The sequence below is a fragment of the Saccopteryx leptura genome, chromosome 2, assembly GCF_036850995.1.
Source record: "Saccopteryx leptura isolate mSacLep1 chromosome 2, mSacLep1_pri_phased_curated, whole genome shotgun sequence".
Classification (NCBI taxonomy): Eukaryota; Metazoa; Chordata; class Mammalia; order Chiroptera; family Emballonuridae; genus Saccopteryx; species Saccopteryx leptura.
The window spans coordinates 56,922,911-56,950,673 of record NC_089504.1 but is presented as its reverse complement, the minus strand read 5'-3'; the positions used below and the strand labels follow the sequence as shown (position 1 = coordinate 56,950,673).

Sequence of the window (27,763 nt, the reverse complement as noted above, 5' to 3'; positions counted from 1 at the left end):
TGCTCTTAGCTCTGTGCTGCCAGGTCGCTGGGCAAAGACTCTTGTCCAGAGCTTCCAGGGCTGATGTAGTTTCCACTAATCCCCTGAAGTTCGGTTAGTGGAGCTGGGAGCTTAGAGACCAGGGGTGGTGAAGTGACAGACAGGGGTAGGGCTGTGCCCCTCCGGAAAGAGCAGAGAAAGTGCATGGCACCTCGCATGCCACAGGTAATGTCCAAAAGCCTTCTGGAGGAGTCTTCCTTTGCTCGGGCCCCTTTTGAATAGGAAGTCAATAGGACAGTGGCGGCTGCTCCTGCCTTGGCCTGTTGTTTCTGTTCTTTCCTCTCACCGTTTTTGGCAATTAGTTTGGTAACTGGTAAAGCCTGCGCACTTCATTCCCATTTCATGCCTTAACAACACATGGCAAGCCATGTGATTTAAATAATTTGACCCACAGAATAAAACAGAGAAGCATGGGTCTACAGACAGGTACAACTTTATAACTTGAAAACATCTTCTCCTTTTGTCATACTCTGAGCTACTGCTCTGAGGTTAAGTTTTCATCTATGCCACATCTAAGGACAACTGTGAAGTAAAAGACTAGCTTAAATTCACTTAGATCTGCTCTTCTAAATGCACTCTATTCTTCAGATGTCGGTGTATGATATCACAACAGATTTCAGCTGTTTAGGAAACACATTATTCTTAGATACTTATAACAAGTCTTTGTGACAGGATTGTTTACTTCTGATGCATGTAAGGGGCAAATGATGGCTGATTGTCAGGTTTCCCAAGAAGAGTTGGGAAAAGATTATTCTGGTGAAAATATATGGACAAGGAGGACACTTCCTCAATGTTTGGCATGGTAATAGACTGGGCAACTAATCTTATAAAAAACAGGAAAGCTTTTGTAAATTTGTGTGAATTTGGCAGATGGGATTACAAAATGTCCTTTCTTTACTCAAAGTGTGTCTGGAATGCCTTTTTTTTCTTCCCATTCTGTAAAACTCCGAGTCTTGATTCCCATGTGAAATTTCACACTATCTCTATATAAAGCTTAAATATAAATATCATACTCTTTTGGTGTGGACGGATAGTATAGGCAATCTGAAGTATCAGCACATTTAATTTAAGAAGGAAAAACTTCCACTTTAAAACATACAGAAGCACAAATTGCGCAGACAGTTAGCTACTAAAACAGCAAGTTAGATTTCATGGAAAAGCAGACAGACTCAGGCCACTCTGGTTTAATAAGAGAGCACCAGTACACTCAATGGATTTATGCATGAAAACAGTTCAGAGAACTGGGTTGGCTTATATCATTTTACACTTCTGATTGATGCTGAATAACAACTCTTTACCTCACTGCTCTAGATTGTTCCCTTGGTATAAATGATTCGAGATTTTGAAACTACTGTAGCTTGGGAGGAATTCTCTACATTCCGTTCTGTTGATTTCAAAGGATAGTTGTATTTGCAGATGTCACGCTGGTTAACTTATGATGGTCTGATAATTCTTAAATACATTTCCTGGGTAAGAGTTACACTTCATTTATTATCAAACACTATGTTTAAAATCCAGAACTGTGTTCTTCTGAACAGCATTTGTTACCAGGGCTATCACTTATTGATTTAAAAAATTTTTTTTGTGCTACAGATTAAATCAGTTAATACATACATAAAGTCCTATAATCATAAAGCACAAAGCACATGCTAATTATTATGTTCCTTAATTGCTTAAACTGTCCAAAATTTTCTCAGCCTTTTAAACCAAGTTTTTATACACCTCAAGTGTTTCATTGGACTAAATTGTTGGAAGTCTTCCAGAATCACCTGGGGGAAATGTATAACCAATATTAATTTCTCTATCATTCACTTCTTAAAAAAACACAAGCATAACCCCTTGTTTTCAGCTCCCTTCTTCCATATAACATAAAATGTAGACACTCTGGCTCCTTTGGCCATTGTTACTCTTTCCTGCCCTGCCACAGTCAGATGTTCTTCCTTATCACAGAAATAAATGGAGTCGGCATTTCCTGTCCCCATTTCTTCTCAAAGAAAGAAACTAAACATAGGCTTTCTGTTTCTCCCCACCTTACTGGCAGTCCCTATTCCCAGGCAAAAAGATAGATTGTTGCTAAGCCATTTCAGTACTATCCTGAGTGATTTGTTATCATTTTTCCAGTTACCAAATTAGTAAATGAATTCTTATGTAACTATCATATATTCTTGCTCTAGTATTTGGATAACACGTAAAAGAAAAACAAAATTGCTCCTAATATTTCTTCCTTCCAAATTCTTACTATCCTGTTATTTCTTCTTAGTTATTATTTTTGAGGTACATCTTTAACTAAGATGTGTTTTGTTTTTTTTAAACCCTAGCTTAATAATATTCTACATGCCTTTTAATACAAGTATTGTGACGAAATGCAAGAGGCAGCTAATGGAATTTCAGAAAAGAGAAAATGGCATTCCTAAGCAGAGTCCAGCAAAGAGCAAAACCCAATAGGAGGGATTTTGATCATTTGATTCAGTAAAATCTAACTACAAAATCCCTTTGAGCCTGACCAAGTGGTGGCGCAGTGAATAGAGTATCGGACACAGAGGACCCAGGTTCAAAACCCCGAGGTTGCTGACTTGAGTGCAGGCTCACCAGCTTGAGTGCGGGGTTGCTGGCTTGAGCCCAAAGGTCACAAGGTCACTGGCCTGAACCCCAAGGTCACTCACTGGCTTGAGCGAGGAGTCACTTGCTCTGCTGTAGTCCCCCGGTCAAGGCACATATGAGAAAGCAATCAATGAACATCTAAGGTGCCGTAATGAAGAATTGACGCTTCTCATCTCTCTCCCTTCCTGTCTGTCTGTCCCTCTGTCTGTCTCTCTCTGTGTCTCTGTCATATACACAAAACAATCCCTTTGAAAATCATGCAAGACAGTGAGAACCTGAGTGAAGGAGGTGGATGAGTCACTTTATTTGAAGGTTTGGATTAGCAGATGGCTGGGGCTGAGGAACAAAGGCGCAGCTGTCTCTGCGAGCCTCCCAGTTCCTTCAGTGATAGAGTAGCTTTAGGGGACAGGAATAAAACCTGATTATTTTAGAAAACCTCAAGACATTTTATTGAACATGAGGAACAAATATCTTGGCAGAGAATACACGTTGGATGTATACACAATCTTCTGAGCTACTGCCCCTTGTTTAGTCTCTAGGCAATTTTAAGCCAGGATAAATTAAACAAAACTGGAAGACCTGAGGGAAGAGAAATAGGTTTGTTGATAGTAGGTGTGCTTATGGCTTGAAACAGGGCGGACCAAGCAAAGATGTGATCTTGGTAACATGTTTGTTGGGTTGGATGTACAGACTTTATAGCATCTGTTTCCCTTATTTTGAAAGGAGTAGAGCGTCAGCCTGGTGTGCAGAAGTCCCGGGTTCGATTCCCGGCCAGGGCACACAGGAGAGGTGCCATCTGCTTCTCCACCCCGCCCCCTCTCCCTCCTCTCTGTCTCTCTCTTCCCCTCCCGCAGCCTAGGCTCCATTGGAGCAAAAGATGGCCCGGGCGCTGGGGATGGCTCCATGGCCTCCGCCTCAGGCGCTAGAGTGGCTCTGGTCGCAACAGAGCGACGCCCCGGAGGGGCAGAGCATCGCCCCCTGGTGGGCATGCCAGGTGGATCCTGGTCGGGTGCATGCGGGAGTCTGTCTGACTGCCTCCCCGTTTCCAGCTTCAGAAAAATACAAAAAAAAAAAAAAAAAAAAGTTAATAGGCCCATTATAAGCAGTCCCTGGGCCATTGCTTGGCCTTTTGAAGGAAAATGAAAAAGCGGCTACAGGATAACAAAGGGTCAATTCTAGTCAACACATTCCTATGACATGAAGGCATTAGATTTTTCTTTCTTTCTTTCTTTCTTTCTTTCTTTCTTTCTTTCTTTCTTTCTTTCTTTCTTTCTTTCTTTCTTTCTTTCTTTCTTCCTTCCTTCCTTCCTTCCTTCCTTCCTTCCTTCCTTCCTTCCTTTCTCTTTTTCTCTCTCTCTTTCTTTCTTTTCTTTTTTTGAGAGAGGTAGGGAGAGAGAGACAGGAACAGTGAGCTTATCCTGTGTGTGCCCTGACCAGGGAATTGAGCCAGCAACCTCCGTGCTCTGGGATGATGCTCCAACAAACTGAGCTATCTGGCCAGGGCTTAATTTCTATTGATTTTTAAAGAGACAGAGAAAGGAAGGGAGAGAGAGGGAAAGGGAAAGGGGAAAGAAAATATTCATTTGTTGTTTTACTCAGTTCTGCATTTTTTGGTTGCTTCCTGTGTGTGCCCTGACTGGGTATCGAACCCACAACCTTGTCATTTCAGAATGATGTTCTTAACTGACTGAGATAACCGGCCAGAGCTCGACTCTATTCTTGATCTTTGTAGCCTTCTCTGAGTATGTCTTATGGACTTTGGTGAAGAATGGCTACAAATTGGGAGGGGGGTATATTGTGTGTGTGTGTGTGTGTGTGTGTGTGTGTGTGTGTGTGTGTTCTCACCTCCTTGCATTTCAGCCTTCTCATCTCTAAAATGGCATAAATTTGATCCAAACCTACTGGCTTTTTTCCCCCATCAAAATCTTAGACAATGAATGTGGAAAAAAAATACACTGCAAAAAATAAAGTGTTAGAAGAATGGTATATACATATATGTGTTTTAGTTTCTGCTTCTCTGAGGCTTTTTGAACTACTCTTACTTCATACTGTACAATGCTAGGCATGACAGTGATACATTGCTCCAGGACCTAGTAGATGAGGACACCTTTTATGGTCAGTTGGGCAGCATGGAAACTAGCTCCCGAAACAGTGAGGGCCTTTGGAAAAATACAGGTAATGGCATAAATCCACACAGCATGGGGCAAAAGCCTAGAGTTCCACTATCCAGAAGCACTATGTCCAATGAAAGCGTCTATATCCACGGAGACTGGAGATAAACCACAGCTGCTTCAGAAGCAGAGATGTCAGGGTTAAAAGACACATACACACACACGCTGTGCCCTGAAATGAGGGGGGCCTAGAAGGGACAGGAATACTCTGGCGGCTCATGCATCGCAAAACAGACGCGCTTTCTAATCACAGGAAGCAGTCAAGACAGGGCCTCCGACGTGCAGTCAAGAGGGTTCTTACCTTTTTGACATCCCTGACCAAGTGGTACAATGTGTTTGAGGGCCCATGTCTCTGAAAACAATAAAGAAGAATCAAATGGTTTTGCTAGTTGGGCTCTCCCTGGCAAGGCGAGGAGGATCTGGAAGGAAGGGTCTGGCTGGTGAGGGACAGTTGTTAGGATGAGCCTTGTTGTAGTTGCTCAGTTGTCCCTGTCTTTTCTAAAGAAACACACTGGCAGATCTTTGAGCTGTGGTTCCCCAAGAAAAAACATTTGAGGCCCTAGGTTCAAATTTCATAAAGGAAGCAATCAACTCTGTTGACAGCTAAACTGAGACATCATTTAAAGGGCTAATTTTGCAGCAGGGAAGACAAAGGGGCCAATTTACCGCATTGGAAATAGACTTTGGCATATTGCCAGTCACATCTTGTTTTTTATCCACATTGAATGAGAAATTATCTAAAGCAGGTGTTGGCAAGCCTTTTTTTTTTGTAAACAGCCAGGTAGTCACTACTGTATTTTAGATTTTGTGGGTCATACAGTCTTCATGGCAACCATTCAACTCGGCCGTTGGGCCGAAGCAGCCAGAGATGATACCTAAACAAATGAGCTAGCCCCTGTTTCAGTACAACTTTATTTGTGGACATAAAAAGAGAGTAACATTTCATAGAATTTAACTGTCACAAAATATCATTCTTCTTTTGATTTTTTCAACCACTGAAAAATGTGGAAAAACATTCTTAGTTTGCAGGTTATACAAAAATAAGCAGAGAGCTGGATTTGGCCCTTGGGAGGTAGTTTGCTAAAATCTGTTTCTAAAGAAAAGGCCATAGGAAGTTTGGGAAAAGGTGTATGTATGTTTGCTTAAGGTGAGAATGAAATGAAATGGTTTGCCACCCAATTGTCCCTCAGGAATAGGATTGCTAGGGAAAATACAGGATGCTTAGTTAAATTTAAATTCCAGATCAACAGGGAATAATTTCTAATATAAGTATGTCTCATGCAATATTTGGGATACACATACTAAAAAATATTAGTTGTTGATCTGAAATTTAAATTTAACTTGGCACCCTGTATTTTTATTTGCTAAATCTGGTGAACCTATTAGAGAATCTCAAACAGTGATGGCAAGTCCTTAAGCACAGTTGAAACACATTTAAGGATTGAGACAATCCCCGTCTACTGCCTCAATGACCTGCCCATGAATGCAGACATACCCATCAGAACTCTTTTTCCACCGTGGGTTACAGTATTGTGTAGGGAGTGCCTGGCTCCAAATTTGGCTCGATGGCTTTCCAGCTGTGACTATGGGCAAGCTACTTAACTGTGACTCAGTAGTACCATCTCTAAAATGAGGAGAACATCACCCCTTACCTGAGAGAGATGTTGTGAGGATTAAGTGATGAAATATTTGTAAAACTACTAAAGAAGTGTCTAGCATTCAATCAATGTTAGCTATTATTATTACTGAGCTTATTCACTGTTTTATAATCCTTCTCAACAGCGTTCTCCAGGGAAATATCACCACTTGACTGAAGTGATGCTATTGGCCTTTCTCAATCTAGAACTTTCCCCTTTATTTCTTGCCAATCATTGGGATAAATCACTCTACTCCTTTGATTCTCTAATTGATAAGGAAGTCATTCAACTCTGAGCTTTATTTTTAATTTTACTAAAAAAAACACAATTATTCTCTCCCCCCTCTCCACATTTATTAAGATATAATTGACATGTAACATTATGTGAGCTTAAGATATAATTGTGATTGATGACTTGGTACTTGTATATGTTGTGAAATGTTTACCTCAATAAGGTTAGTTAACACATTTTTTACTCATTTAATTACCATTTTGTTGTTGTTATGGTGAGATCATTTAAGCGCTATTCTCATAACAACTTTCAAGCACACAACACAGTATTGGTAAATGTAGTCACCATGTTGTACCTTCGTTCCCTAGAATTATTTGTTTTATAATTCAAAGTTTGTACCATTTGACCAATGCTTCGCATTTCCTTAAGCCCCTCAGCCCCAAAGTTTTTGAGGACCCACCACAGTTTTGGCTTCCACGTCATATGCTAGTTGACCATATGTGCAGAGGTTTATTGCTGATCTCTTGATTCTGTTCCATTGGTCTAAATGTCTGTTTTTAAGTCAATACCCACTATTTTGATGACTATACCTTTGGGATGTAGTTTAAAATAAAAAAGTGTGATGGCTCCACCTTTGTTCTTCTTTCTCAAATTGCTTTGCCTAGCAGAGTCTTTTCGGGTTCCATGCAAATTTTAAGATTGCTTTTCCTATTTCTGTAAAAAATGCCATTGGAATTTTAAAGGCATCACACTGAATCTGTAGATGGCTTTGGACAGTATGGACATTTTAATAATATTAACACTTCTAATCCAAGGACACATGATATTCTTTCATTTATCTGTGACTTCTTCCATTTTTTTCATCAATGACTTATACTTTTTGGTGTAGAGGTCTTTCACTTCTTATTTCTTTATTTACTTAAATTCTTAAGTAATTTATTGTTTTTGTTGTTATTGTAAATGGGATTGTTTTCTTTATTTCTCTTTCAGATAGTTCATTGTTAATGTGTAGAAATAAAAACTGACTCTTGTATGCTGATTTTGTATGTTGAAACTTTACTGAATTCATTAGTTTTAACAGTTTTTTGATGGAGTCTATAGAATGTTTTATATACAAGATTATGTTATCATCAAACAGAGGCAATTATACTTCTTCCTTTCCAACTTGGATGCCTTTTCTATCTTTTTCTTGCTTAATTGTTCTGGTTAAGACTTCCAGTACTATGTTGAATAGGAGTAGTGAGAGTGGGCCCCACGGTCTTGTCTCTGATCTTAGAGGTAAAACTTTCAACCTTTCACTATTGAATGTGATATGAGCAGTGGATTTGTCATATGTGGCTTTTACTATGTTGAGGTGAGTTTCTTCTAAACACAATTTGTTGAGAGTTTTCAACCATGAAAAGATGTTAGTTAAATTTTGTCAAATACTTTTTCTCTTTCTATTGATCTGATCATATAATTTTTGTCTTGTATTCTATTAATGTGATAAGTCACTTATTGATTTTCATATGTTGAACCATCCTTGTATCTAGAGAGGAAGCTTACTTGATCATAGTGTATAATCTTTTTAATAAGCTGTTGAATTTGGTTTCCTAGTATTATGTTGAAAAAATTTGCATCTATATCCATCAGAAAACTGTAGTTTTCTTTCTTTATAGCGTCTTATCTAACTTTGGTACCAGTTTAATGCTAGCCTTATACAATAAGTTTAGGAGTTTTCCCTCTTCTTCAATTTTTTAAAAAGAGTTGGAAAAAAATCAAGGTTAATTCTTTAAATGTGTTTTAAAATTTACCTGTGAAGTCATGTAGTCTGGGCTTTTCTTTGTTGGGAGGTCTTTGAATACTGATTCAATCTTCTTACTTGTTATTAACTTGTTTAAATCTTTTATTTCTTTACAATTCAGACTTGGCAAGTTGTATATTTCTAGGAACATATTCATTTCTTCTGTGGCAAATTGTTGACCATTTTGTGGGGCCGGATGTTTGGGCTTCCTATTCTACCATTTTGGTGTCTATTATTTTTACTGAAAGTCTCAGTATGCTGAACCAAAAAATAATCTGCAGAGATTTCCATTAATGGGAATTAGATAGAGCCAGGGTGGCACCATCTAACACCTAAAACTAGATGGGAATAGGTCAATAAGCTTCATCTCATTAGTACTGTGGATGGTGGGACAGAGAAGCATTGTGACAAATGAAGGGAAGAATAATCTCTAAAACAGAAGCTTAGGTTCAACACTAGCTTCTTTATTTACTTAGGAGTTCTGTGACCTTAGTTAAACCAATTCACTTTTTGGTCAGTTTTCTCATCTGTAAAATGGGGAAATGCAATATCTAAATTTTCAATTTCACTGTATTTTTTAGTGAGTATTAGTTCAGAGCCAATGTATTTAATTCATTAAATACTCTCAGAAACTTTGTAAATAGTAGTTTTTCTTATGATTATTCCTTGGTATCTCTAGTAAATTTAAAAAATCAATACAAAACAACAAAAAATATTTATGGGTAACCCCAAACAAGAGGTTTTATGTTTTATTCTATTGTAGTGGAAAAAGAATGGATGTCATAGCTCTGAGGTTAACAGGATGGTGCAGGATAATTAATATGCCTCCTTTGATGTTTGGGGTTAATCAGTCCTCCTCTGCATATTGCCTCAAACACCTTGTGGGCTTACAAATAAACTGTGTTCTAATTTCTATATTCTTGTAGTTTGGAGTAAGAATTTGAGAATGTTACCTTATGGTGATCACATAACCTTTTGCCTTAGATGCTGACAACTGAGCAGTTAAAACAAGTGGAATCTTGGTGACTTGGTATTTTTGTCTACACAGGTGTAAGGGAGCATTTGTGAAACATGATCCATGCATTTGGAGGGCAGGGAGGAGACTTACAGGCATGTGGGGGAGTGGGAGAAGGTAAAACAAAAAACATAGAGAAAATAAAAAGTGCCTTAGGTTGGTCCTACCGTATTGTACAATTCCTCTAGCCTGGAGATGGTGAGAAAACGGTGCATGCTTACTCCATTCTCTATGAGTAATTTCACAAAATCCACTCTGTCCAGAACTAGGGCATCCAGCATGGCTTGTTCCAGAGACCCCACCTGCAAATCAAGTCACTGAGTTAGTCTGCCCCAGGCTTCAGAGATGGAGTCCTTTGGCATCCACTGGAACAGTTCCGAAATGGATGACTTTGACATCAGGTAAACCTTCAGCACATCCAAGAACATACTAGCAAGACTGCTCCTAACTCTGCTTATGGGACAGCTACAATTTCTCCTGTGTTTTGGAGCCTGTCTTTGGAAATAGAAGTTAAGGATTTCTAATTCCTAAAGGTATTTTTTCCTTGAAAATCTCTCTCTCTCTCTCTCTCTCTCTCTCTCTCTCTCTCTTTTTTTCTCTCTCTCTCTCTGGATCTTGAGAAGGAACAAGAGTTCACAAGGCTTTTCCTTTCCCAACTCTCTGATCAAACTTCTGCAATACCAGTGAAGTGCTAAAGTGGATACTTTGCTGTTTTTGTTTTGCTGTCTTTGTTTTCATTCTCCTTAGGCTCTAAATTAGATGCTGGCTGGCTTGAGAAGAGGGACCCTAGTAAAGAGACCAGAAATTAGGATATTCTCTCTCTCTCTCTCTCTCCATATATATATATATATATATATATATATATATATATATATATATATATATATATATATATTTTAGTTAAGCAATACCATTTTGCCTTTGTCTCACCCATTTACACATGGAGACACAACAACTATTTAGGTCCTTTGGCCTTCTTACTAGGATTTTATTTAATTCCTATTACACAAATTTCCCAGTGTCCAGACTCTGACAAATCTTTCTACACCAGCAATGCACTAGTGGCACTAAATGAAGACAGGGCTCAATCTTATGCAGAAGCTCTCTGGGGAAAGCAAAGGTTAAAAACAACATGTACAGTAATTCCAGGCACAGAAATAAAATTTCAGGCCTCTGGTGACTTCCTGGGGATACACGCATACATCACCCAATGGCAAATTTTCCAAATTTTTATTTTTGGTAGAATCAGTTGAGGGAAACAAACCAAGAACAGTTATATAAAGCTTTGGTTCCCTCTGTGCTCTTCTGGGGCATAGGGAGGACCCGTGCTTAGCTACCAGGACCAGATGGCACCTGCATGGGGGTGCTAGTTCTGCAACCTGAGGTGCCACCCAGACACACACCAGCGCAAGGTGCCACCACTGGGAAGCAGTGACCTCAAAGACAACCTGAAACACATTGCTGCTTCCAATCCCTCCTTTATTTTAATTAATACAATTTTGTATGATATATATTCTTTTAGACATTTAAAAGAAATGGCAGCATTTGCTACTAAAAATTGCTATCAGAAGCCATTCAGAACATTTGCCTGGTTGCAGTGGTTTCTTAGGTCATTTCCACCCCAAAGAAAAGGCAGTAGTTTCCCCAACTGCCCTCAGAGGGCTCCTTAAACAAACACCCTTGCCCAAGCAAGGGGACTTTTCAGGGGGTGACAACATATACTCTACCGGCCACTGTTGCCCATAAATAAAGATCTGGCTTCGAGCGATGTCAACTCTGTTCCATGCTAACGCCAAGCTCAGTTGGTCTGGGGCAGAGGCATTGGCTCCTATAGAGAAAAGTAGGAGGAAAGAGTGGGAGAGAAAAAACAATTATGAGTTATAATACCAAGAAGACCTACTCCATCACTCTCGCATCAATATTGCTCTTCTTGAAAAGTAGGTTTGGTTATGTAGTAAGGTTTATCAAACTTGGCACTATTGACATTTTTTGGGGGGACTATCTTATAATTGTAAAATATGTAGCAGCATCTTTGGACTCAACTCATTAGATGCTAATAGCACCACCTTCCAAACTCATAACAATTAAAAATGTTTCCAGACATTGCTAAATTCCCTCAGGGGTAAAAGGAGACAAAATCAGCCATTAAGAACTGCTGCTTTAAAAAAAAATTTAGTATAGTTTGTATGCAATAGTATATTAGTTTCAGGTGTACAATATAGTGATTTGACATTTTTATACCTTACAATGTGATTACCCACAAATTCTAGTAATCATCTGTCACTGGGCAAACTAATCACAATGTTATTGACTATATTATCCTATCTTTTTCACTCTGCCCAGATTCATCCCTTTAGTCTCTGTTTCTATAAGTCTGTTTTTGTTTTGTTTGTTCATTTGTTTTATTTAATTTTTTTTTATTCCACATATAAGTGAAACCATATGGTATTTGTCTTTTTCTATCTGACTGATTTCATATAGCATAATATACTCCAGGTCCATCCATGTTATCACAAATGACAAGCCTTTATTCTTTTTTATTGCTGAGTAATATTCAATTGTGTATATATATATACACAATGTATATATGTAAATATGTGTGTGTGTGTATATATATATATATATATATATATATATATATATATATATATAGTCATTTTTATCCACTCATCTATCTATTGAGGGACACTTAGGTTGCATCTATATGTTGGCTGCTGTAAATAATGCTGCAATAGAAATGCATATATCTTTTTGTATTAGTGTTCTGTTTTCTTTGGATAAATACTCAGAAGTAGAATTGCTGTGTCATGTGGTAGATATCTTTTTAGGTTTTTGAGGAATTTTCACACTGTTTTCCACAGTGGCTGTAATAGTTTATGTTCCTCCAACAGTGCCAAGGGTTCCCTTTACTCCACATCCTCAACACCACTTGTTATTTCTTGACTTTTTGATAATAGCCATTCTTAAAAAACATTTTAAATTTTAGTGTCCACACATGTTGGGTTCAGTATAAATCACATACTTGTACTAAGTTAATCAGTGTTTGAAATGATAAATATTAATTCAGCTTACACAGGGATTTTTCCATAAAAATATATTTCTTATCTCCTCAGATAACAACTGGGATTGGAAAATCATACTAGGGTCACTGGAATAAGCAAGTGATAAATAGAAACATGTCAAAATATACTGTCATCATTTTGAATGAAAAAATAAAAATGAAGGCTCCTTGGACCTGCATTTGGAAAGGTAGCGCTTCATACATTCTTTTGCTTCCTTAGCTGATCTATTGGTCATTGCTGACTCTGTAATGGTTTAAAAATTCCCTTTACCATTTGTGTGCCACAAATTGTATGTCAGCTAAGTCAACAGTAGTAGCAAAAATCTGAACAAGAACACATAGCAGGAAGCAGGCAGTGAGATCAACGTGAGCTACTTGAATGTAATTACGTAAGTGTCAAATGAAAGCATGAAGCCAATGAGTTTTGACTTTTCAAAAATTGAAAATACATCACTCAAGAATGGTCCTAGGTGACAGTTTGTACCAGTGGTTCTCAATCAGAGTGACCAACAAGCCATTCCAGTTTGCCTGGTATGGTCAGTGTTAGCACTGAAATTTGTGTCTTGGGAGACCCTCAGTCCTACAAAAACCTGGATGGCTGGTCACCACATTTTCAGCTGTGGTTGTACACTGAAATTGCCTGGAGAACTTGAAATATACTCTTGCTTGGGATGCATCCCCAAATTTTGGGTTAAATGGGCGTTATAGTTTTTAAGAGTTTAAATCTAGATACTATCTGTTCATTAATTTACTTGTTTATCCATTCATTCATTCATTCATTCAATGATATTGATTTTATTCCTTCTCATGTGGAAGGCACTATGCCAGTATGAGAATCAAGGTGAATAAGACAGAATACTCTGTCTTGAGAGCTTACATTGTAGAGGAGGAGAGAGGTCTGAAATTAAATACACCATTTCATGCAATCATTCAATTATTTGCTCAACAGAAATGTATTGAATATCTTCTGTGCCAGGAAATGTTTTGTCATTGAACATCTACTGGTAAACTAGATATCTAAGGGTACTCTTTTCACAGAGCTTACCACTCCATGTCACTCAAAATAAATGAGTTAACAAACTAATAAGCAGTGCACTTCCAAATTGTGTAAGTGCTATGAAGGAATAGTGCCATTAGCAAGATGTGGAACCTATGTCTATAAACACAATTTGAATTATTCCAAATCAATGTGGCAACACCATTCTGGTTACTCAGTTTTGCATGGTCCCATGACAGAAGTATTACGCTAGTCAGCCGGGGTGATTTCCTGGCCAGGCTGCTCTCCTAAAACCAGGGCTGGATATGAAGACATTGGTTAAACTCCTTGGCTCAAATCTGGGAGTCCTTTGTGGCATCTAGTTGACCATATGTGGGAAATAGAGGGATAAAAAGCGCCCAAAAGTATTGAGATGGGTCTGGGGTCCAGAAAGACCCGGTTTGGGCTCAGGGAACCCCACTCATACAGTCTGAAGCCCTGACTGGTGCCAGATCCCAGGTGGGCATGGAGAAAGTAATTTAAAGCACTGGTCTAAGGGTGATACTGATAGTGATCAGTGTGGTGGTGGTGGAGTGCTATCTTAGAATGAGTGGACAGGAGGCCTTTCTGAGAGTAACATTTGAACCAAGACCTAAATGATTAGAAAAAGTCATCATGTGAAAAGTAGGGGCAAGTATTATAGGAAGAGGAAACATCGAATACAAAGGGCTTGATGTGGGAATGAATACAAGTAGTTATAACATGAAAATATGGTTTTATTATATCCTCTTTTTGCAGGAGGTCAGGGAAGATTTAGGTTTAGAAATAATGATCACACATAGCTTTAAAGAATTAGTTCACTAGAAAAGTTAGGTGAAGAAAGTTGTTCTAGCAAAGGAAACAGAGTATGCAAGTTCTGGGGGAGTTAAACAGTCCAATGAATGTGGGATATTCATGGGAAGACATTGAAGATTCTTTGGGTATAGCTTGGGGTATAGCTTGGATTAGAAGCAGAGAGAGATGGAGCTAGAATAAAAGGATTGATAAATAATGTGGAGGAGTTTCCCTTTGTTCTGAAGGCCTGGGGAAACCACCAGAGAATTTTGTCTCAGAAGCAATGCAGTCTTTACATTTTAGGAAAATCACCTTGGCAGCCGTGTGAAGAATGGGCTGGAAGGGCATTGAAGGAGGAACAGTCAGGAAAGTTTTGTAATATTCCAGGAAAGGGATGAGGACCTAAAGGAGCAACTTACACAGAGGGATATTTAGGAAGCAGAAGCAATAGCCTTAGGTGATTAATTTAAAGTAGAAGTCAAAAGTGATCCCCTCGTCTGTAGCTTGAGAGCCCAGGTATACAATGACAACAGAGATTTGCCATGCAAGAGAAAAACAAGCCTTTGAGGTCAGCAAATTATTATCTTGAATATGCTTAGTTTAAAATGCTGGTGGTATATCCAAGTGAGCATGACCACACGCCCTTGGTTACTGAGGACTGAGGTAGGGAAAATTTGTCAACATTAGCATAAAGGTGACAAGAAGAGGGCAGAGGATAAGTGATGAATAACACCATTTTCTAAAAGGTATAAAAGTGAAGCAAATTTTTAGAAAAATATCACAAAAAGCAGTCTGGGAGATAGGACATGAACCAATAGATCATGGTGCCCTAAATTATGGGAAGAGAGATTTTCAAGAAGGAGGGGATGGTCAATAGGGCAAAAGCCAAAGGAGGGTAAGTAAGGAAGGTCGGCCTTCCTTTTTCACAACTCCTCTCATTACCGGCACCTGCCGAGGTATCAATAGTTTATTATTTATTCCCATCTCCAGAATGTAAATTAACCAATCAATCTATTAATCTATCTTTCTATCAAGAGGCAGGGAGAGAGAGAGACAGGAACATCGAGCTACTCCTCCTGTATGTGCCCTGACTAGGGAATCGAACTGGCGACCTCTGTGCTCTGGGACAATCCTCCACTCACTGAGCTATCCAGCCAGGGCTTAATTTCTTTTGATTTATTATTTCAGAGACAGAGGGAGGAAGGGAGGGGGGGGAGATGGAAAGGAAACATTCATTTGTTGTTCCACTCAGTTGTGCATTCATTGGTTGCTTCCCATGTGTGCCCTGACCAGAGATCACACCCGCAACCTTGTTGTTTTGGGATGACAGTTTAACTGACTGAGTAAACCGGCCAGGACCCAGAATGTAAATCTTAAGAGACCAGGGATTGAGTCTACTTTAGTTGGTACTGTATTCTTAGAATCCAGAACAGTGCTTGCCACATAATAGTAACTATTTGCTGACTGAATAAATGAACCTAAAAGTGTGCACTGGATTTGGCAGTTTGGAAGACTCATGAAAGTAGTGTGCATCTTTAGTTGAATAAGGGAATAGAAGCATGTCTGTAGCAATCTCTTCCCTCCAGGAAATTGTAATCTAATAAAAATGGAGTTGGGATGGGATAAAGGCAGAGATGTGACAAGTGTACAAATCACTACATCAAAGAACCAAGTGGTAAGTGCCATAAAAGCTGTACGGATAAGGCCAGAGCACATCCGCGTCAGCTGAGTCATAGCAACAGTAAGGAGGAAGCAGAATTTGATCAAAGTAGAATTTATTTTATTTATTTTTAATTTTGCGGGGGAAACAATTCAGATGTTATTTATTCTAACTTTTCTTGGTGTTGCTTTCTGAAGATACACACACACACACACACACACACACACACACACACAGGGTATTTTATAACTGGGCCTATGAGTACATTGGCTGGACCTCTAACTTGTTTTGACCTCAGGTAATATGCTTTTATTTATTTTTATTGAGATATAATTGACATAACATTGTGTACACTTACGGTGTACAACATGATTTGAAACAATGGAGTTTGTGGGAGGCTGAATGATGCAATGATGCCCCTGCCCCTCAAAGATGCCCATGTCCCGGTCCTGGGAACCGGGGAAGATGTTACTTATATGGCAAAGTAACTTTGTAGATGTGATTAAGTTAAGGCTTTTGAGAAAAAGAAATTATCCTGGATTATCGGGTGGCCCCAATGCAATGTAATCACAAGGGTCCTTATAAAAGGGACATGGGTATCAAAGTAGTAGTAGGACATGTGAAGATGAAATGAAAACAACAGGTTGGATTGATGCAAGGACGAAGTGACAAGTCAAGGTATAGGCAGCCTCAGGAAACTTGAAAAAAGGCAAGGAAATGATCCTCTCCTGAAACCTGTAGAAGGAATGTAATCCTCACACCTTAATTTTAGACTTCCAGCCTTCAGAATTCTAAGAGAATAAATTTTTGTTGTTTTAAGCCACTAAATTTGTGGTAATTTGTTCTGGTAGCAATAGGAAACAAATATAGAGCTACTAAGAACACAGTTGTTAGAAACAGATTCATAGATGCAGAGAACAAACTTGATGGTTGCCAGAGGGGAGGGGGACTAGGGAACTGGGTAAAAAAGGTGAGGGGATTAAGAAGTACCAATGGTAGTCATAGGGATGTAAAGTACAGCATAGGGAATATAGTCAATAATATGTTAATAACTAGGTAGGGTGTCAGGTGCGTGCTTGCATTATTTAGGGGGATGACTTTATAAATTATATAATTGTCTAACCACTATGCTGTACACCTGAAACTAATATAAAATAATATTGAGTGTCAATTGTAATTAAAAATAAAAAATATATAATTGTTATACAATTGTTATTGTGTTTTTTCTGCCTTGTTATGAAAAATAACTCCTTTCTGTCACTCCAATTCCCATTTTTGTTTTTATCTTAGTGCTGTGCTAACAATTAAAGATTTTGCCAGAGCGTGCTCAAGAAACTCTTGGTTGGCAGGTTGAATTCTTCTCTAATAGTTTTTTTTTTTTTTAAGGAATTACTTATGGGAACAGTATTGCCAGAGTTCTAGAATGTTTTAAGTGTTTTTGTTTTTGTTCTTTGTTGTATTTTTTTTAGTGGTCTATAGTTAAATGACAATAGGTCAGTTTAAAATCTGTTGCTCTATTGTCTCTTGGTATTGAGTATTATTGTAAGAAGGTCTGAGATCAGCCTGATTTTCTACCTCATAAAACACTTGCTCATTTTGCCTGGTGGCCCAAAATATTCTTTATTTTCTTTAATTATTTTTTTTTCTTTGAAGTTCAGTAACTTTACTAGGATTTATCTGGATGTTGAAGATTCTAATTATTTTTTCTCCAGGGTAAGGTCGCTCTTTCAATATTTAGATCAAAGTTTACAAATGTTTTAATGAAATAATTCTTAAATTATATATTTAAATTATGTAATTATGTTTTAAAGTATTTGTTCTGATCTATTATTTTGGTTTTATTCCTTGGAGACATCAATTTTGTTTATGTCGGATCTCCATTTTCTGTCTTTTATAAATAAAATTTCTCTTTTATGCTAATTAACTCTTTATTTCTGTTTCATTTTCTTTTTGTTCACTGTCCTCATTTCTGTTGTGTCCTGCACTGCACTTTTACAATGTATATTTTATCTCGCACCATTTCTCATTTCTTTGGCAATTCTGTGATGATTTTTTCCCCTCTACTTCATTCTGCAATGCTATTGACATTTTATCGCCTCTTGCTGCCTCACCTACTTGGAGAATTTTAGTATTCCCATTTTAACGTATTTCTTCATACATGAGTACTTCATTGACATTTAAAATGTTTAGATTTCATAGTAAAATATTTATTCATAATGTTCATCTATTCCCAGAAAATATTTTTATGGAGTATTATTCTTCTGTGAATACATTTTTCTCTTTGTATTTTTCTTAAACTATATTTATATGCTAATCCTTTACTTACTATTTATCATTTAATGAGTTGGGTCATAATGGGCCCTAGGGTAGCATTCTAGGCTAGTTATTATACACAACTGGAAGGCTTTCTTCTCAGCTACCAGAAAAACAAACTCCCTCCTGCAAACATAGCTTAGCTGCATCCTTCTATATGTAGCTCACCTTCTCTATTCCTATGCACTAGTCAGGATCGGGAGGGTCTTCTGCCACCCTCCAATGCTATTCTATTCTTTTTTTTTTTTTTTGTATTTTTCTGAAGCTGGAAACGGGGAGAGACAGTCAGACAGACTCCCGCATGCGGCCGACCGGGATCCACCCGGCACGCCCACCAGGGGCCACGCTCTGCCCACCAGGGGGCGATGCTCTGCCCCTCCGGGGCATCGCTCTGCCGTGACCAGAGCCACTCTAGCGTCTGGGGCAGAGGCCAAGGAGCCATCCCCAGCGCCCGGGCCATCTTTGCTCCAATGGAGCCTTGGCTGCGGGAGGGGAAGAGAGAGAGAGAGGAAGGAGGGGGGGTGGAGAAGCAAATGGGCGCGTCTCCTATGTGCCCTGGCCGGGAATCGAACCCGGGACTTCCGCACGCCAGGCCGACGCTCTACCGCTGAGCCAAACCGGCCAGGGCTGCTATTCTATTCTTGTACAGGCTATTCTAGACAGGCTATTCTTAGTACCTCGGGGTGTAGGAAATGCACTTTTGTTGGTTTCTCTCTCCCCAGCTTCCCCTCTTTCCTCCCATGTAGCTGCTGCATATACAGATATTTTGGAACATTTCATAGTTTTACCTAAAATGAAGTGTGCTTATTGTTTTTCTTCCTGTTTTCTATGATTGATTTTTGAAGCTTTCTAGGAGAAGAAGAAAATGATGTTTTTGTAGCCATGTTTATATTGGAAGTCCTGAAGGATATTGTTGGTGGAAGGTCAGAGCTTTGCATGAGTAGTATTCCCTTAATTGAAGTATAGAGGATGGATAGGAACATGCTCAATAAGAAGCAAGAAGATCCCTTAAGAGGTCACTGCAATAAATCAGCTCAAAATTACTGAGGGCTTAACAGTGCTGAGCAAGGAAGGAAAGGAAGGGATAGATATGAGAGATGTTGTAGTTGCTAAAATGCCCAAAATTAGTATTTGCTTATACAAAAGGAGGAAGAATTTGATGAAGGCTTTGAGCCTAGAAAATTGTAAGAATGGTGGTTATATGAAAATAAATGGAGAATTCAACTATAAATCAGCTTTTTGGGGAAAGACCATTTGTTTTCAGTTTTATATACTTTTTTTTAAGAAAATTATTTTGATCACATTTGAGGTGCCTATTGATCTTTCTCCAGGAGGCAGTTAGAAGAGGCAGCAGGGAGGAAAGCTAGGTTGGAGTTAAATGTGGAGGTTATTAATTTAGGTGTGATATTTAAAGCCATGGTACTAAGTTTGACAGAAGACAGAGTGAAGAAATAAGGGGTCTGATGAAGAAGACAAAGGAGAGGGTCAGAAAGACAGAACAGTCAGCCTATTTGACCCCAATGAGAGGTAATAATAAATATAATGACTATCACACATTGAGAGCCATTACATGTTAAGCATTATTCAGGGTAGGCAAAAGTAGGCTTATGGTTATGAGTTACAAAACACACAGTTTATTCTTGTATTACTAGTTACTGTATTATTTTCCATATGAACAACTATAAAGCTATTTTTGCCCACCCTGTACATGTATTATCTTATTCACAAAAACCCTGTATAGTGAATTTGTTAGTCCCCCCTTTGTAGATTAGAAAAGAGAAGTTCAGAGAGGTAGAGTAACTTGCAGAATTTGAATTTCAACTGAGGCCTTCCCTCAAAGTAAGGAAAGGTGGCAGTTAGAAGTAGATAAAGTCAACACTGTAAAAAATTGCTAACAGTTCAGGAAGATCATTATTAAAGTAAGAAGACTGTGGATTTGGGGGTCTTCACAAGCACTGAAAGCTGTGTGAGTGAATGGGCTGGGACAGAACGTGGAGTGCAAGAACTTGCAGTCAGTAAGTGAATCAAAAAGGTAGAGTGAGTGAAGGCCGAGGAATGGTGGTAGAAGTCAGACTGACATTCAGAGTTTGAAAGTTAGGAAGAGAAGGGTAAGATGCTGCCTTGAGGGGCTTGGCGGGGAGGAGTCAGGGTCTTCTCAGGTGACAGGGACCCTAAATGTGTGTATAGCAGAAGTGAAAGAGCCACTGGAGCGGGAGGCATTGCAAATGTGAAAGGATAAAGCAAATACATGTTGGATAAGACCCTGGAGAACAGAGGCTGGTTTTAGAGAAGAGAGGTTTTCAGAGTGAAGAGGAAAAACAAAGAGGCTGGGTGAAGAAAATATTATCCCCAAGTGGAAAAGAATGAGAGGAAGGAAAGTTGGATGAATGTAAACATGTGGGAAGTATGGGAATATCCCATCTGCTCAGTGAGAGGGAGTGGCGACCTGAAGAGAAGGGCGGACTGTGGAGAAGATGTCCAAGGCTGAGGCTTGGAGAACGAGGTGGGTTCAGAGCAGAGTTAGGGTCTGCTCGAGGTATGACATCCTCAGTACGTCATGGCACCAGGGGATATTTATTTAGGGGCTTGCGCATCAGTGTTGGGGAACATTTTTTCCCCAATACTCTTAAGGGTCATTAAACACTCCAATGGATTGTGAAGAGCTGTGGACTCCCTTTGGGAGTTTCCAAATAAAAAAGGAAGTCAGGTGTGCCATCTATGCTGGATAGTTTAATTATGGTCCTGCTTGATGAACTGTGTTGACAGAGGGGGCAGGATCTGCTGCTGATCTTGCAATGTCCTCTGCAGTGCCAGGATTCTGTGATAACCAGGATGATGCCATCCATCTCTATATGAGTTGAAGAACATTTTTTCTTTCTGTTTCTTACTGAAAGAATTTTATCTGGATTAAATATTCTTCCTAGGGATTCTATTTATTTCCATCAATTTACTTTATTTGCAAATATTGCAACTAAATGCAGCCAATGAAAGATGGTTAATCCATTCATTTAGATATCCGATTCTCAAAAAAATTAATTAATTATAAAGAAGACATCCAATTCTCTATCTGAAAACCAGGTTGGTGAAATGAAACTAGTTGAAATGTGATGTGGATTGGCTGTCATGTGGTTTCGGTTGCTAGGAGACACCTTCAGTAGTCTCTCAGAGCACAGACTCCACCTACCCTGGTGAACCTCTCAGGAATGTGGCTGCGACATGGAGAAAAACCAAATTAAAGGCTTGAAACATACACACAAAATGTAGAGGAGGCCTGTGCATAATTTCCTCTATTTTCTTTTGCCCTGAATGATAACTATATCTGGTTGGTAAAAATAACTATTGAACTCGCAGGGGAAAGTGAAAAGGAAGTAGGAAAAATTGGATTAACTTTAGCTAAAGAAATTTAGATTTGGCTTGTAGGAGACAAAGGAGGCAGCTGAGTGTAACAGACTTTGCAGGAAACTAGGGTTTTCTTTCTTGGTTTATTTTTAGTAAATAAGAAAGATAATAACTAATACTTTTTTCATGCTTAGCTTGTGCCAGGAACTGTTTCTAAGTATTAATGTATTAAATACTCAGAACAAACTATGAGATGCCATTATCACCATTTTACAGATGAGGAAACTGAGGCACAGAAACTTGCTCAAGGTGAATTAGCTAGGAAGTGCCAGAGATGAGGTTCAAACTCAGGTCAGACAGTCTGTTTTCAGAGCTGATTTTTTTTTTTTTTTTTTGATTTACAGAAACTTAGAAAATTTTATGGAACTCATGATACCCCCACACAAAAGGAAATAGGCCATGTAAAGCCAGTAGCCACAGCCATCCTGACAGCCGCCTGGCCCAAGCAGGTTCGTATTAGATTCGGACAGACGGTAATGAAACAATGAAGCCAAGAACTGGTGGGCCATTAGCTTTAATCCTAGCTTGTACCTGGCAAGCAAGAAATACACACAGTGGAAAAACACTTCCCTTTCCATTCAGGGCTCTCAAAGCCACTGACTTATCCGAGTTTCCTAGAATCAAAGGTTTCTAGCTCACCATCCTTATTCACCTCTGTTCCCCATCTCCTTCTCTTTGCACAAACTCCGCACAAACTGGCTTCTCCTTCAGCACTCCACCCTCTTGGCTGCCTCTCCTCTCCTCTTCTCCATGATGGCCCTTCTCTGCCCTGCTACAGCATGGGCTCCTCCGCCCCATTTTATAGTGTGGAAATCAAAACCTTTAATCCAATATACAAACAAGAAAGTCTCTGATACAAAGTCACTTATCTGAGGCATAATGGGATTCCTCATGAGAGTGCACCACCCCACATCATGCAACAGTCAAGGGTGTGGGGAAAAGCTTAATCTTAAAACTAAGCCTTAGAGGCTATAACTGTTGTAAGGTACCAAAAGCTGAAAATCGATATTAATATTCTGGGAGGAAAGGTCAGCCTCTCCTATCAGGCTTTCCTGTCCCATCCCTCCTTTAGGGAGGGGAGGGAGAAGAATGTAGAACTTTCTGGCTTGCAAGAACAATGGGTCATTCAGTTTTAAATCTAAAATAAAGGTTAACCTAGAAACTTCTTCTTTTTCAATAGGAGGCAGCATTTACATACCACTCTGCATTGATTTTAGTTCCTCCCCCTTCCTGGAATCTTGAGGGTAAAATACCTCTAGGCTAGTGAGGGAAGATGAACCCTAAAAGATTTGTAAACATCTTTGACTGTGTTACCTTAAAAGTCTTAATGTTTGTTTCTGTGTATCCCCTAAACAAATATTGTCAGCTTGTGCTATGATGTCATGCTCTTCCCTGCCCATGTGTGAGCAAGGGTATTGTAAAGCCAGTGGCCAGGGCTATCATCACAGCCACCCAGCCCATGTAGGTTCACATTGGATTCGGACAGTTGGTAAAGAAACAACGGAGCCAAAAACTGGTGGGCCATCATCTTTAATCCTAGCTTGCACCCGGCGAGCAAGTAAAAACACAGAGTGGGCTCCAAAACCCACTCACATTCAGTGCTCACAAAGCTACTGACTTACCCAGGTTTCCTAGAATCAAAGGTTTCTAGCTCACCAGACTTATTCACTTCTGTTCCCCATCTCCTTCCTTCTCCCTGCACAAACTGGCTTCTCACTCAACACTCCGCCATCTTGGCTGCTTCTCCTGGCCTCCTCCACGTGGCCTCTCTTTGCTCTCTGCTGTCTCCTCTAATGCTAATCTCAGGAACTAAGAGAGAGCAAGCTCCCATTCTGCCCCCACTTTATAGTGTAGAAATCAAAATCTTTAATCCAACATACAAAATAGGGAAGTCTCTAATACAAAGTCACTTATCTGGGGCATGATGGGATTGTACCACCCCACGTCAAAAAGGGTGGGAAAGGCTTAATCCTAAAACCAAGCCCCAGGCTACAAGGATCCTGCCTGCTCACAGCCAACAGAGACACACATTAATATCACCTGGGCAACGGCCTCCACGTGGGCAGCGCCATCTTTAACAAAGTGAGCATAATATATTTTATCTGCCCAACAGGTATATAAGCAGCCCCTGAACTATTTTTGGCACTGCACAATTTGGGCTTGCAGATGCCCCGTGTCAGCCATATGCAGCTGGCATATTAAAATTTTCTCCTCTAATAAAACTCTTCAAAATTAATCTAGACTGGGTGTCCCTATGTGAACTCGATGAAATGAGGTACAGTGCCTTTCAGAATCTGGGGTGTGATACTTTATAACAAATGACCCCACCTGCTTACAGCCTGTCCCCCACACCCAATGCAAACTATAAGCGAGCAAACATATATTGATACATCATATAAATATTTACAGACTTATTTGACCAATAAGCCCACAGGCGTTTTTATCCTCTATCACAAAACAACCCATATGCATTAATGAAGAAAGCTAGAATATTCTCTAATGCCACAGGATTAGGGCTAAATTTGGTCAAATGATAAAATATTATATCAGACTCACATATCAGCTCCTTTGACTCTTTTTATTTTTATTAGTCAAGCCATTTGGGCGTGGAGGTTTACTGATGATTTACCCAGTTTAATTGAGATACAATTGACATATGTTTTAGTATTAGTTTTAGTACAAATGAGGTTTACTGATGATTTACCCAGTTTAATTGAGATACAATTGACATATGTTTTAGTACAAATGATGATTTGACATATGTATACATTGTGAAATGATTATCATAGTAAATTGTCACACATAGTTAACATGTTTTTTTCCTTGTGGCTAGAACTTCTAAGATCTACTGCCTTAGCAACCTTCAGATATACACTACAGTATTATTAACTGTAGTCACCATGCTGTAGATTACATCCTCAGGACTTGCTTATCTTATAAATGGAAGTTGTATCTTTTGGTCACCTTCACCCATTTTACCCCACCCCCCACCACCACACTGCTGAACTCTTGATGTCTTCATGATACTGCCCCCAGTGTTGAGAAAGGAGAATCGGAAAAGCCTTAAGGGCAGAGAGCTGAATCCTCAGATAGTTTAATTTATTCAACAGGCTTTTATTAAACAATTCTCTGTCAGCCTTTGTTGTAGGCACTGGGGAAACAAGGTTGGACCAAAGTTTTTACCCTTAAAGAAAAGAAAAGAAAAGAAGAGTAAAACCTTATTGTTTCCTTCTATTGAGTCTTCCTTTAAGTTCTTTTTAAAAAATTATTTTATTTTTTTATTAAGTGAGAGGCAGGGAAGCAGATAGACAGACTCCCACATGTGCCCTGACCAAGATCTAACTGGCATACTCCCTACTGGGTGATGCTCTGCCCATCTGGGGCCGCTGCTCTGTTGCTCAGCAATAGAGCTATTTTAGCACCTGAGGCAAGGCCATAGAGCCATCCTCAGTGTTTGGGGCCAAGTTGCTCAAACCATTTGAGCCATGGCTTTGGGAGGGGGAGAGAGAGAAAGAAAGAAGGGGGAAGAGGAGGGGTGGAAAAGCAGATGGTTGCTTCTCCTATGTTCCCTGACTGAGAATTGAACCTGGGACTTCCACATGCCAACCAATGCTCTATCACTGAGCAAATCTGCCACTGTGCCTCCTTTAGGTTTCATTACTGAGTCTCTGTTTGGATGAAGTCATTCAAAAGCTATCAAATAGTCTATGTCAGTTTCTGAAGTGACTCACAATGAATTCAGTGTTCTTTATTTCCTTTGGGACAGCTAGGATTGGTTCTGAATTGAGTTCCATTCACTCCACTCTGCAAGCCTCATTCATGCCAATCATTCAATATCTACTGCCATTTCTCCATGATAGCCATAAATAGAAGTTCTCCATTTTAAAGTCATGCTATAAAAATGAATGCTTATAGAAGAGTGACTTAGGATATTTATTCTTCTACAAAAGTTTTTCTCATTCTTAATTAGAAATTTATAAATACATCTAAAGTCTGATGCAGTTCAAAAGATACAGTTTGTAAATACACTTTAAGGAAGTTATTGATTGGATAAAATGATAGGCACTTGTGTGGGAAGAACAGTTTGGACATTCTTATACCTTGTTTATTTGGAGACTCTGATTTCCTGTATGAGTAAGATTTTTAAATAGTATCTTCTTAATTTTAAATTCCTCTGAAAAGGTAAATGGTATATTACTTATGTTGTATTTCTGTAGGTTTTTTACCCAAAATAATAGGCTTAGCATTCTGAAATGGAGAGGTGCATTAAACTTTTTCCTTAACCCAGGAGTCCCTTTCATTGGTGTCTTTTTAGCATTTTGTTTACACTTTATATTATGGTATACAATGGTATATTATGATAAATACTTCTACCACATATAGGTCTTTGAAGACTTTGTAGCACTTAAGAGGTCATTTACTCTTGACATTAAGAATGATGCCCACTGGCTTCTTGGAGAGCTGAATGGGACACTAGCCAGATGGCCGCTGCGTGGCTCAGTGCTGAGCCATGTCAGGCTGCCCTTTCCTGGACCACAGATGCATGGTGAGCGTAAACAGGAGCTATGATGCCTTCTCTGGGTGGAAGAGAAGGACATTCAGCTTACTCATGCATAAAACAGGGTCGATAATCTCGCCCTCAAGAGATTGCTTTGGAGGTTAAATAGAACAACAGATGGAAAAAGTGCTTTGTTAAATTAAAGCACAGTGCAAGTATTTTTAGTGTTTTATGTATTTCTGACTATAAGTTTACCAGATTATTAATTTGGATAAATTTATCAGGTCTAATGCCACCACCATGCAAATACTCCTGGATGGAGGACAATTACCAGCCAGATTATTATAACGGTATCTGCTGTGGTCGATATGAATGATTAGGTGTCATTGCATTTTCATAAAAGAAATACTTACTGTATAGTGAAACAGCAATTCTCAGAATTATGTACTGCCAATTCCTAAAGTACCCAGGGTTTATATGCATGTCAGAATTGCCAATGGGCATTAGGAGTAGTTCTCTGACAGAGCGTGAGGAGTCATCAAATGCTACCTTCTGCTGAGGTTTGTCCTTTAGACACTCCCTTAAGTGAGCTGAAGCTTGTAGATGCTAAGACTGAAGCAAGAAGAGGTAAATTTGTTGTGATGAAAGAGTCTCAATTTAGATATAAATGCTCTGTCTGGATTATAAGAATGTGATTGTTTCCTAGGAACACAAATTGAGAAGACTGACTTTGTATTTATGCCTAGGCAGCCCGAGCCAGGGACACTGGGTATTTTCTCAGGAGCCATAACCACACTACACTCATTAGGAAAGTGCACCTGTCCTCTCCTCAGCGGTGTTACAGGACACCACTTCTGAGCTGATCACCTGCTCCAATCTACTCAGAGAATTGCTGCCCTTTTCCTGGCTTGTCACAGGTGACTGGGGGCTCCCCAGGGACTGAAGGATGTTCTTCCTCCTCTTGGCACGGTATCCTGCCTAAAGGCTGGACTCTATCACTCATGGGTCCCTACCCATCCTAACCACTGGGTCAAAGGGTGGCGGGAGGTGGATTAAGCTTTGTTTAGTTTTTCCCTTATTTATTGGGTCTGAGTGTTCTGTGTAAGATCTCACTCACTTTGAAAAACTGTTCTTAGCTTCCTTTTCGAATCTAGGATACTAGACTTTTATGAAGCAAAACTATACAAAAAGCTTACAAAATCGGGTTGTCTGTGTACTGATATTTGCCAAGGGTTTCTGCAGTAAATATTGCCACATGCACTAATAACATATGCAGGCCAGAAGGACAAATGGAATTATATAGCTCATGATTAATAACATTGTAAAGCACCATGCTAGTTCCTTCTTTTTGCTAAACTTCTTTTTGCTAACCTAAATGGATGCATCCTCTTTATTGTGCCCTTTCTGCAATAAAAGAAGCAAATATTTCACAAAAGTCTCCCATTGACATATTAAAGATTTTTTATGAAAGTATTCCTGTACTATGCACAATATGCAAAACTGAGAAACATTATCAACATAAGACAGGAGGAATAAAAGAAAAAA

At 39.2% G+C, this 27,763-nt stretch overlaps 1 protein-coding gene across 6 annotated transcripts in view; it reads right to left on the bottom strand.

Annotated features, from left to right (window-relative positions):
- Window positions 1-27,763, bottom strand: part of TRPM3 (transient receptor potential cation channel subfamily M member 3) — a 541,722-nt gene that overhangs the window by 102,894 nt on the left and 411,065 nt on the right. For all 6 annotated transcript variants that reach the window (XM_066367997.1, XM_066368000.1, XM_066368001.1 and 3 more), the window contains 3 exons: window positions 11,205-11,305; window positions 9,645-9,779; window positions 5,113-5,163 (listed from right to left, as the gene is read on the bottom strand). In XM_066367997.1, the coding sequence (XP_066224094.1) occupies window positions 5,113-5,163; window positions 9,645-9,779; window positions 11,205-11,305 (287 nt within the window). The remainder of the gene's footprint in view (window positions 1-5,112; window positions 5,164-9,644; window positions 9,780-11,204; window positions 11,306-27,763) is intronic.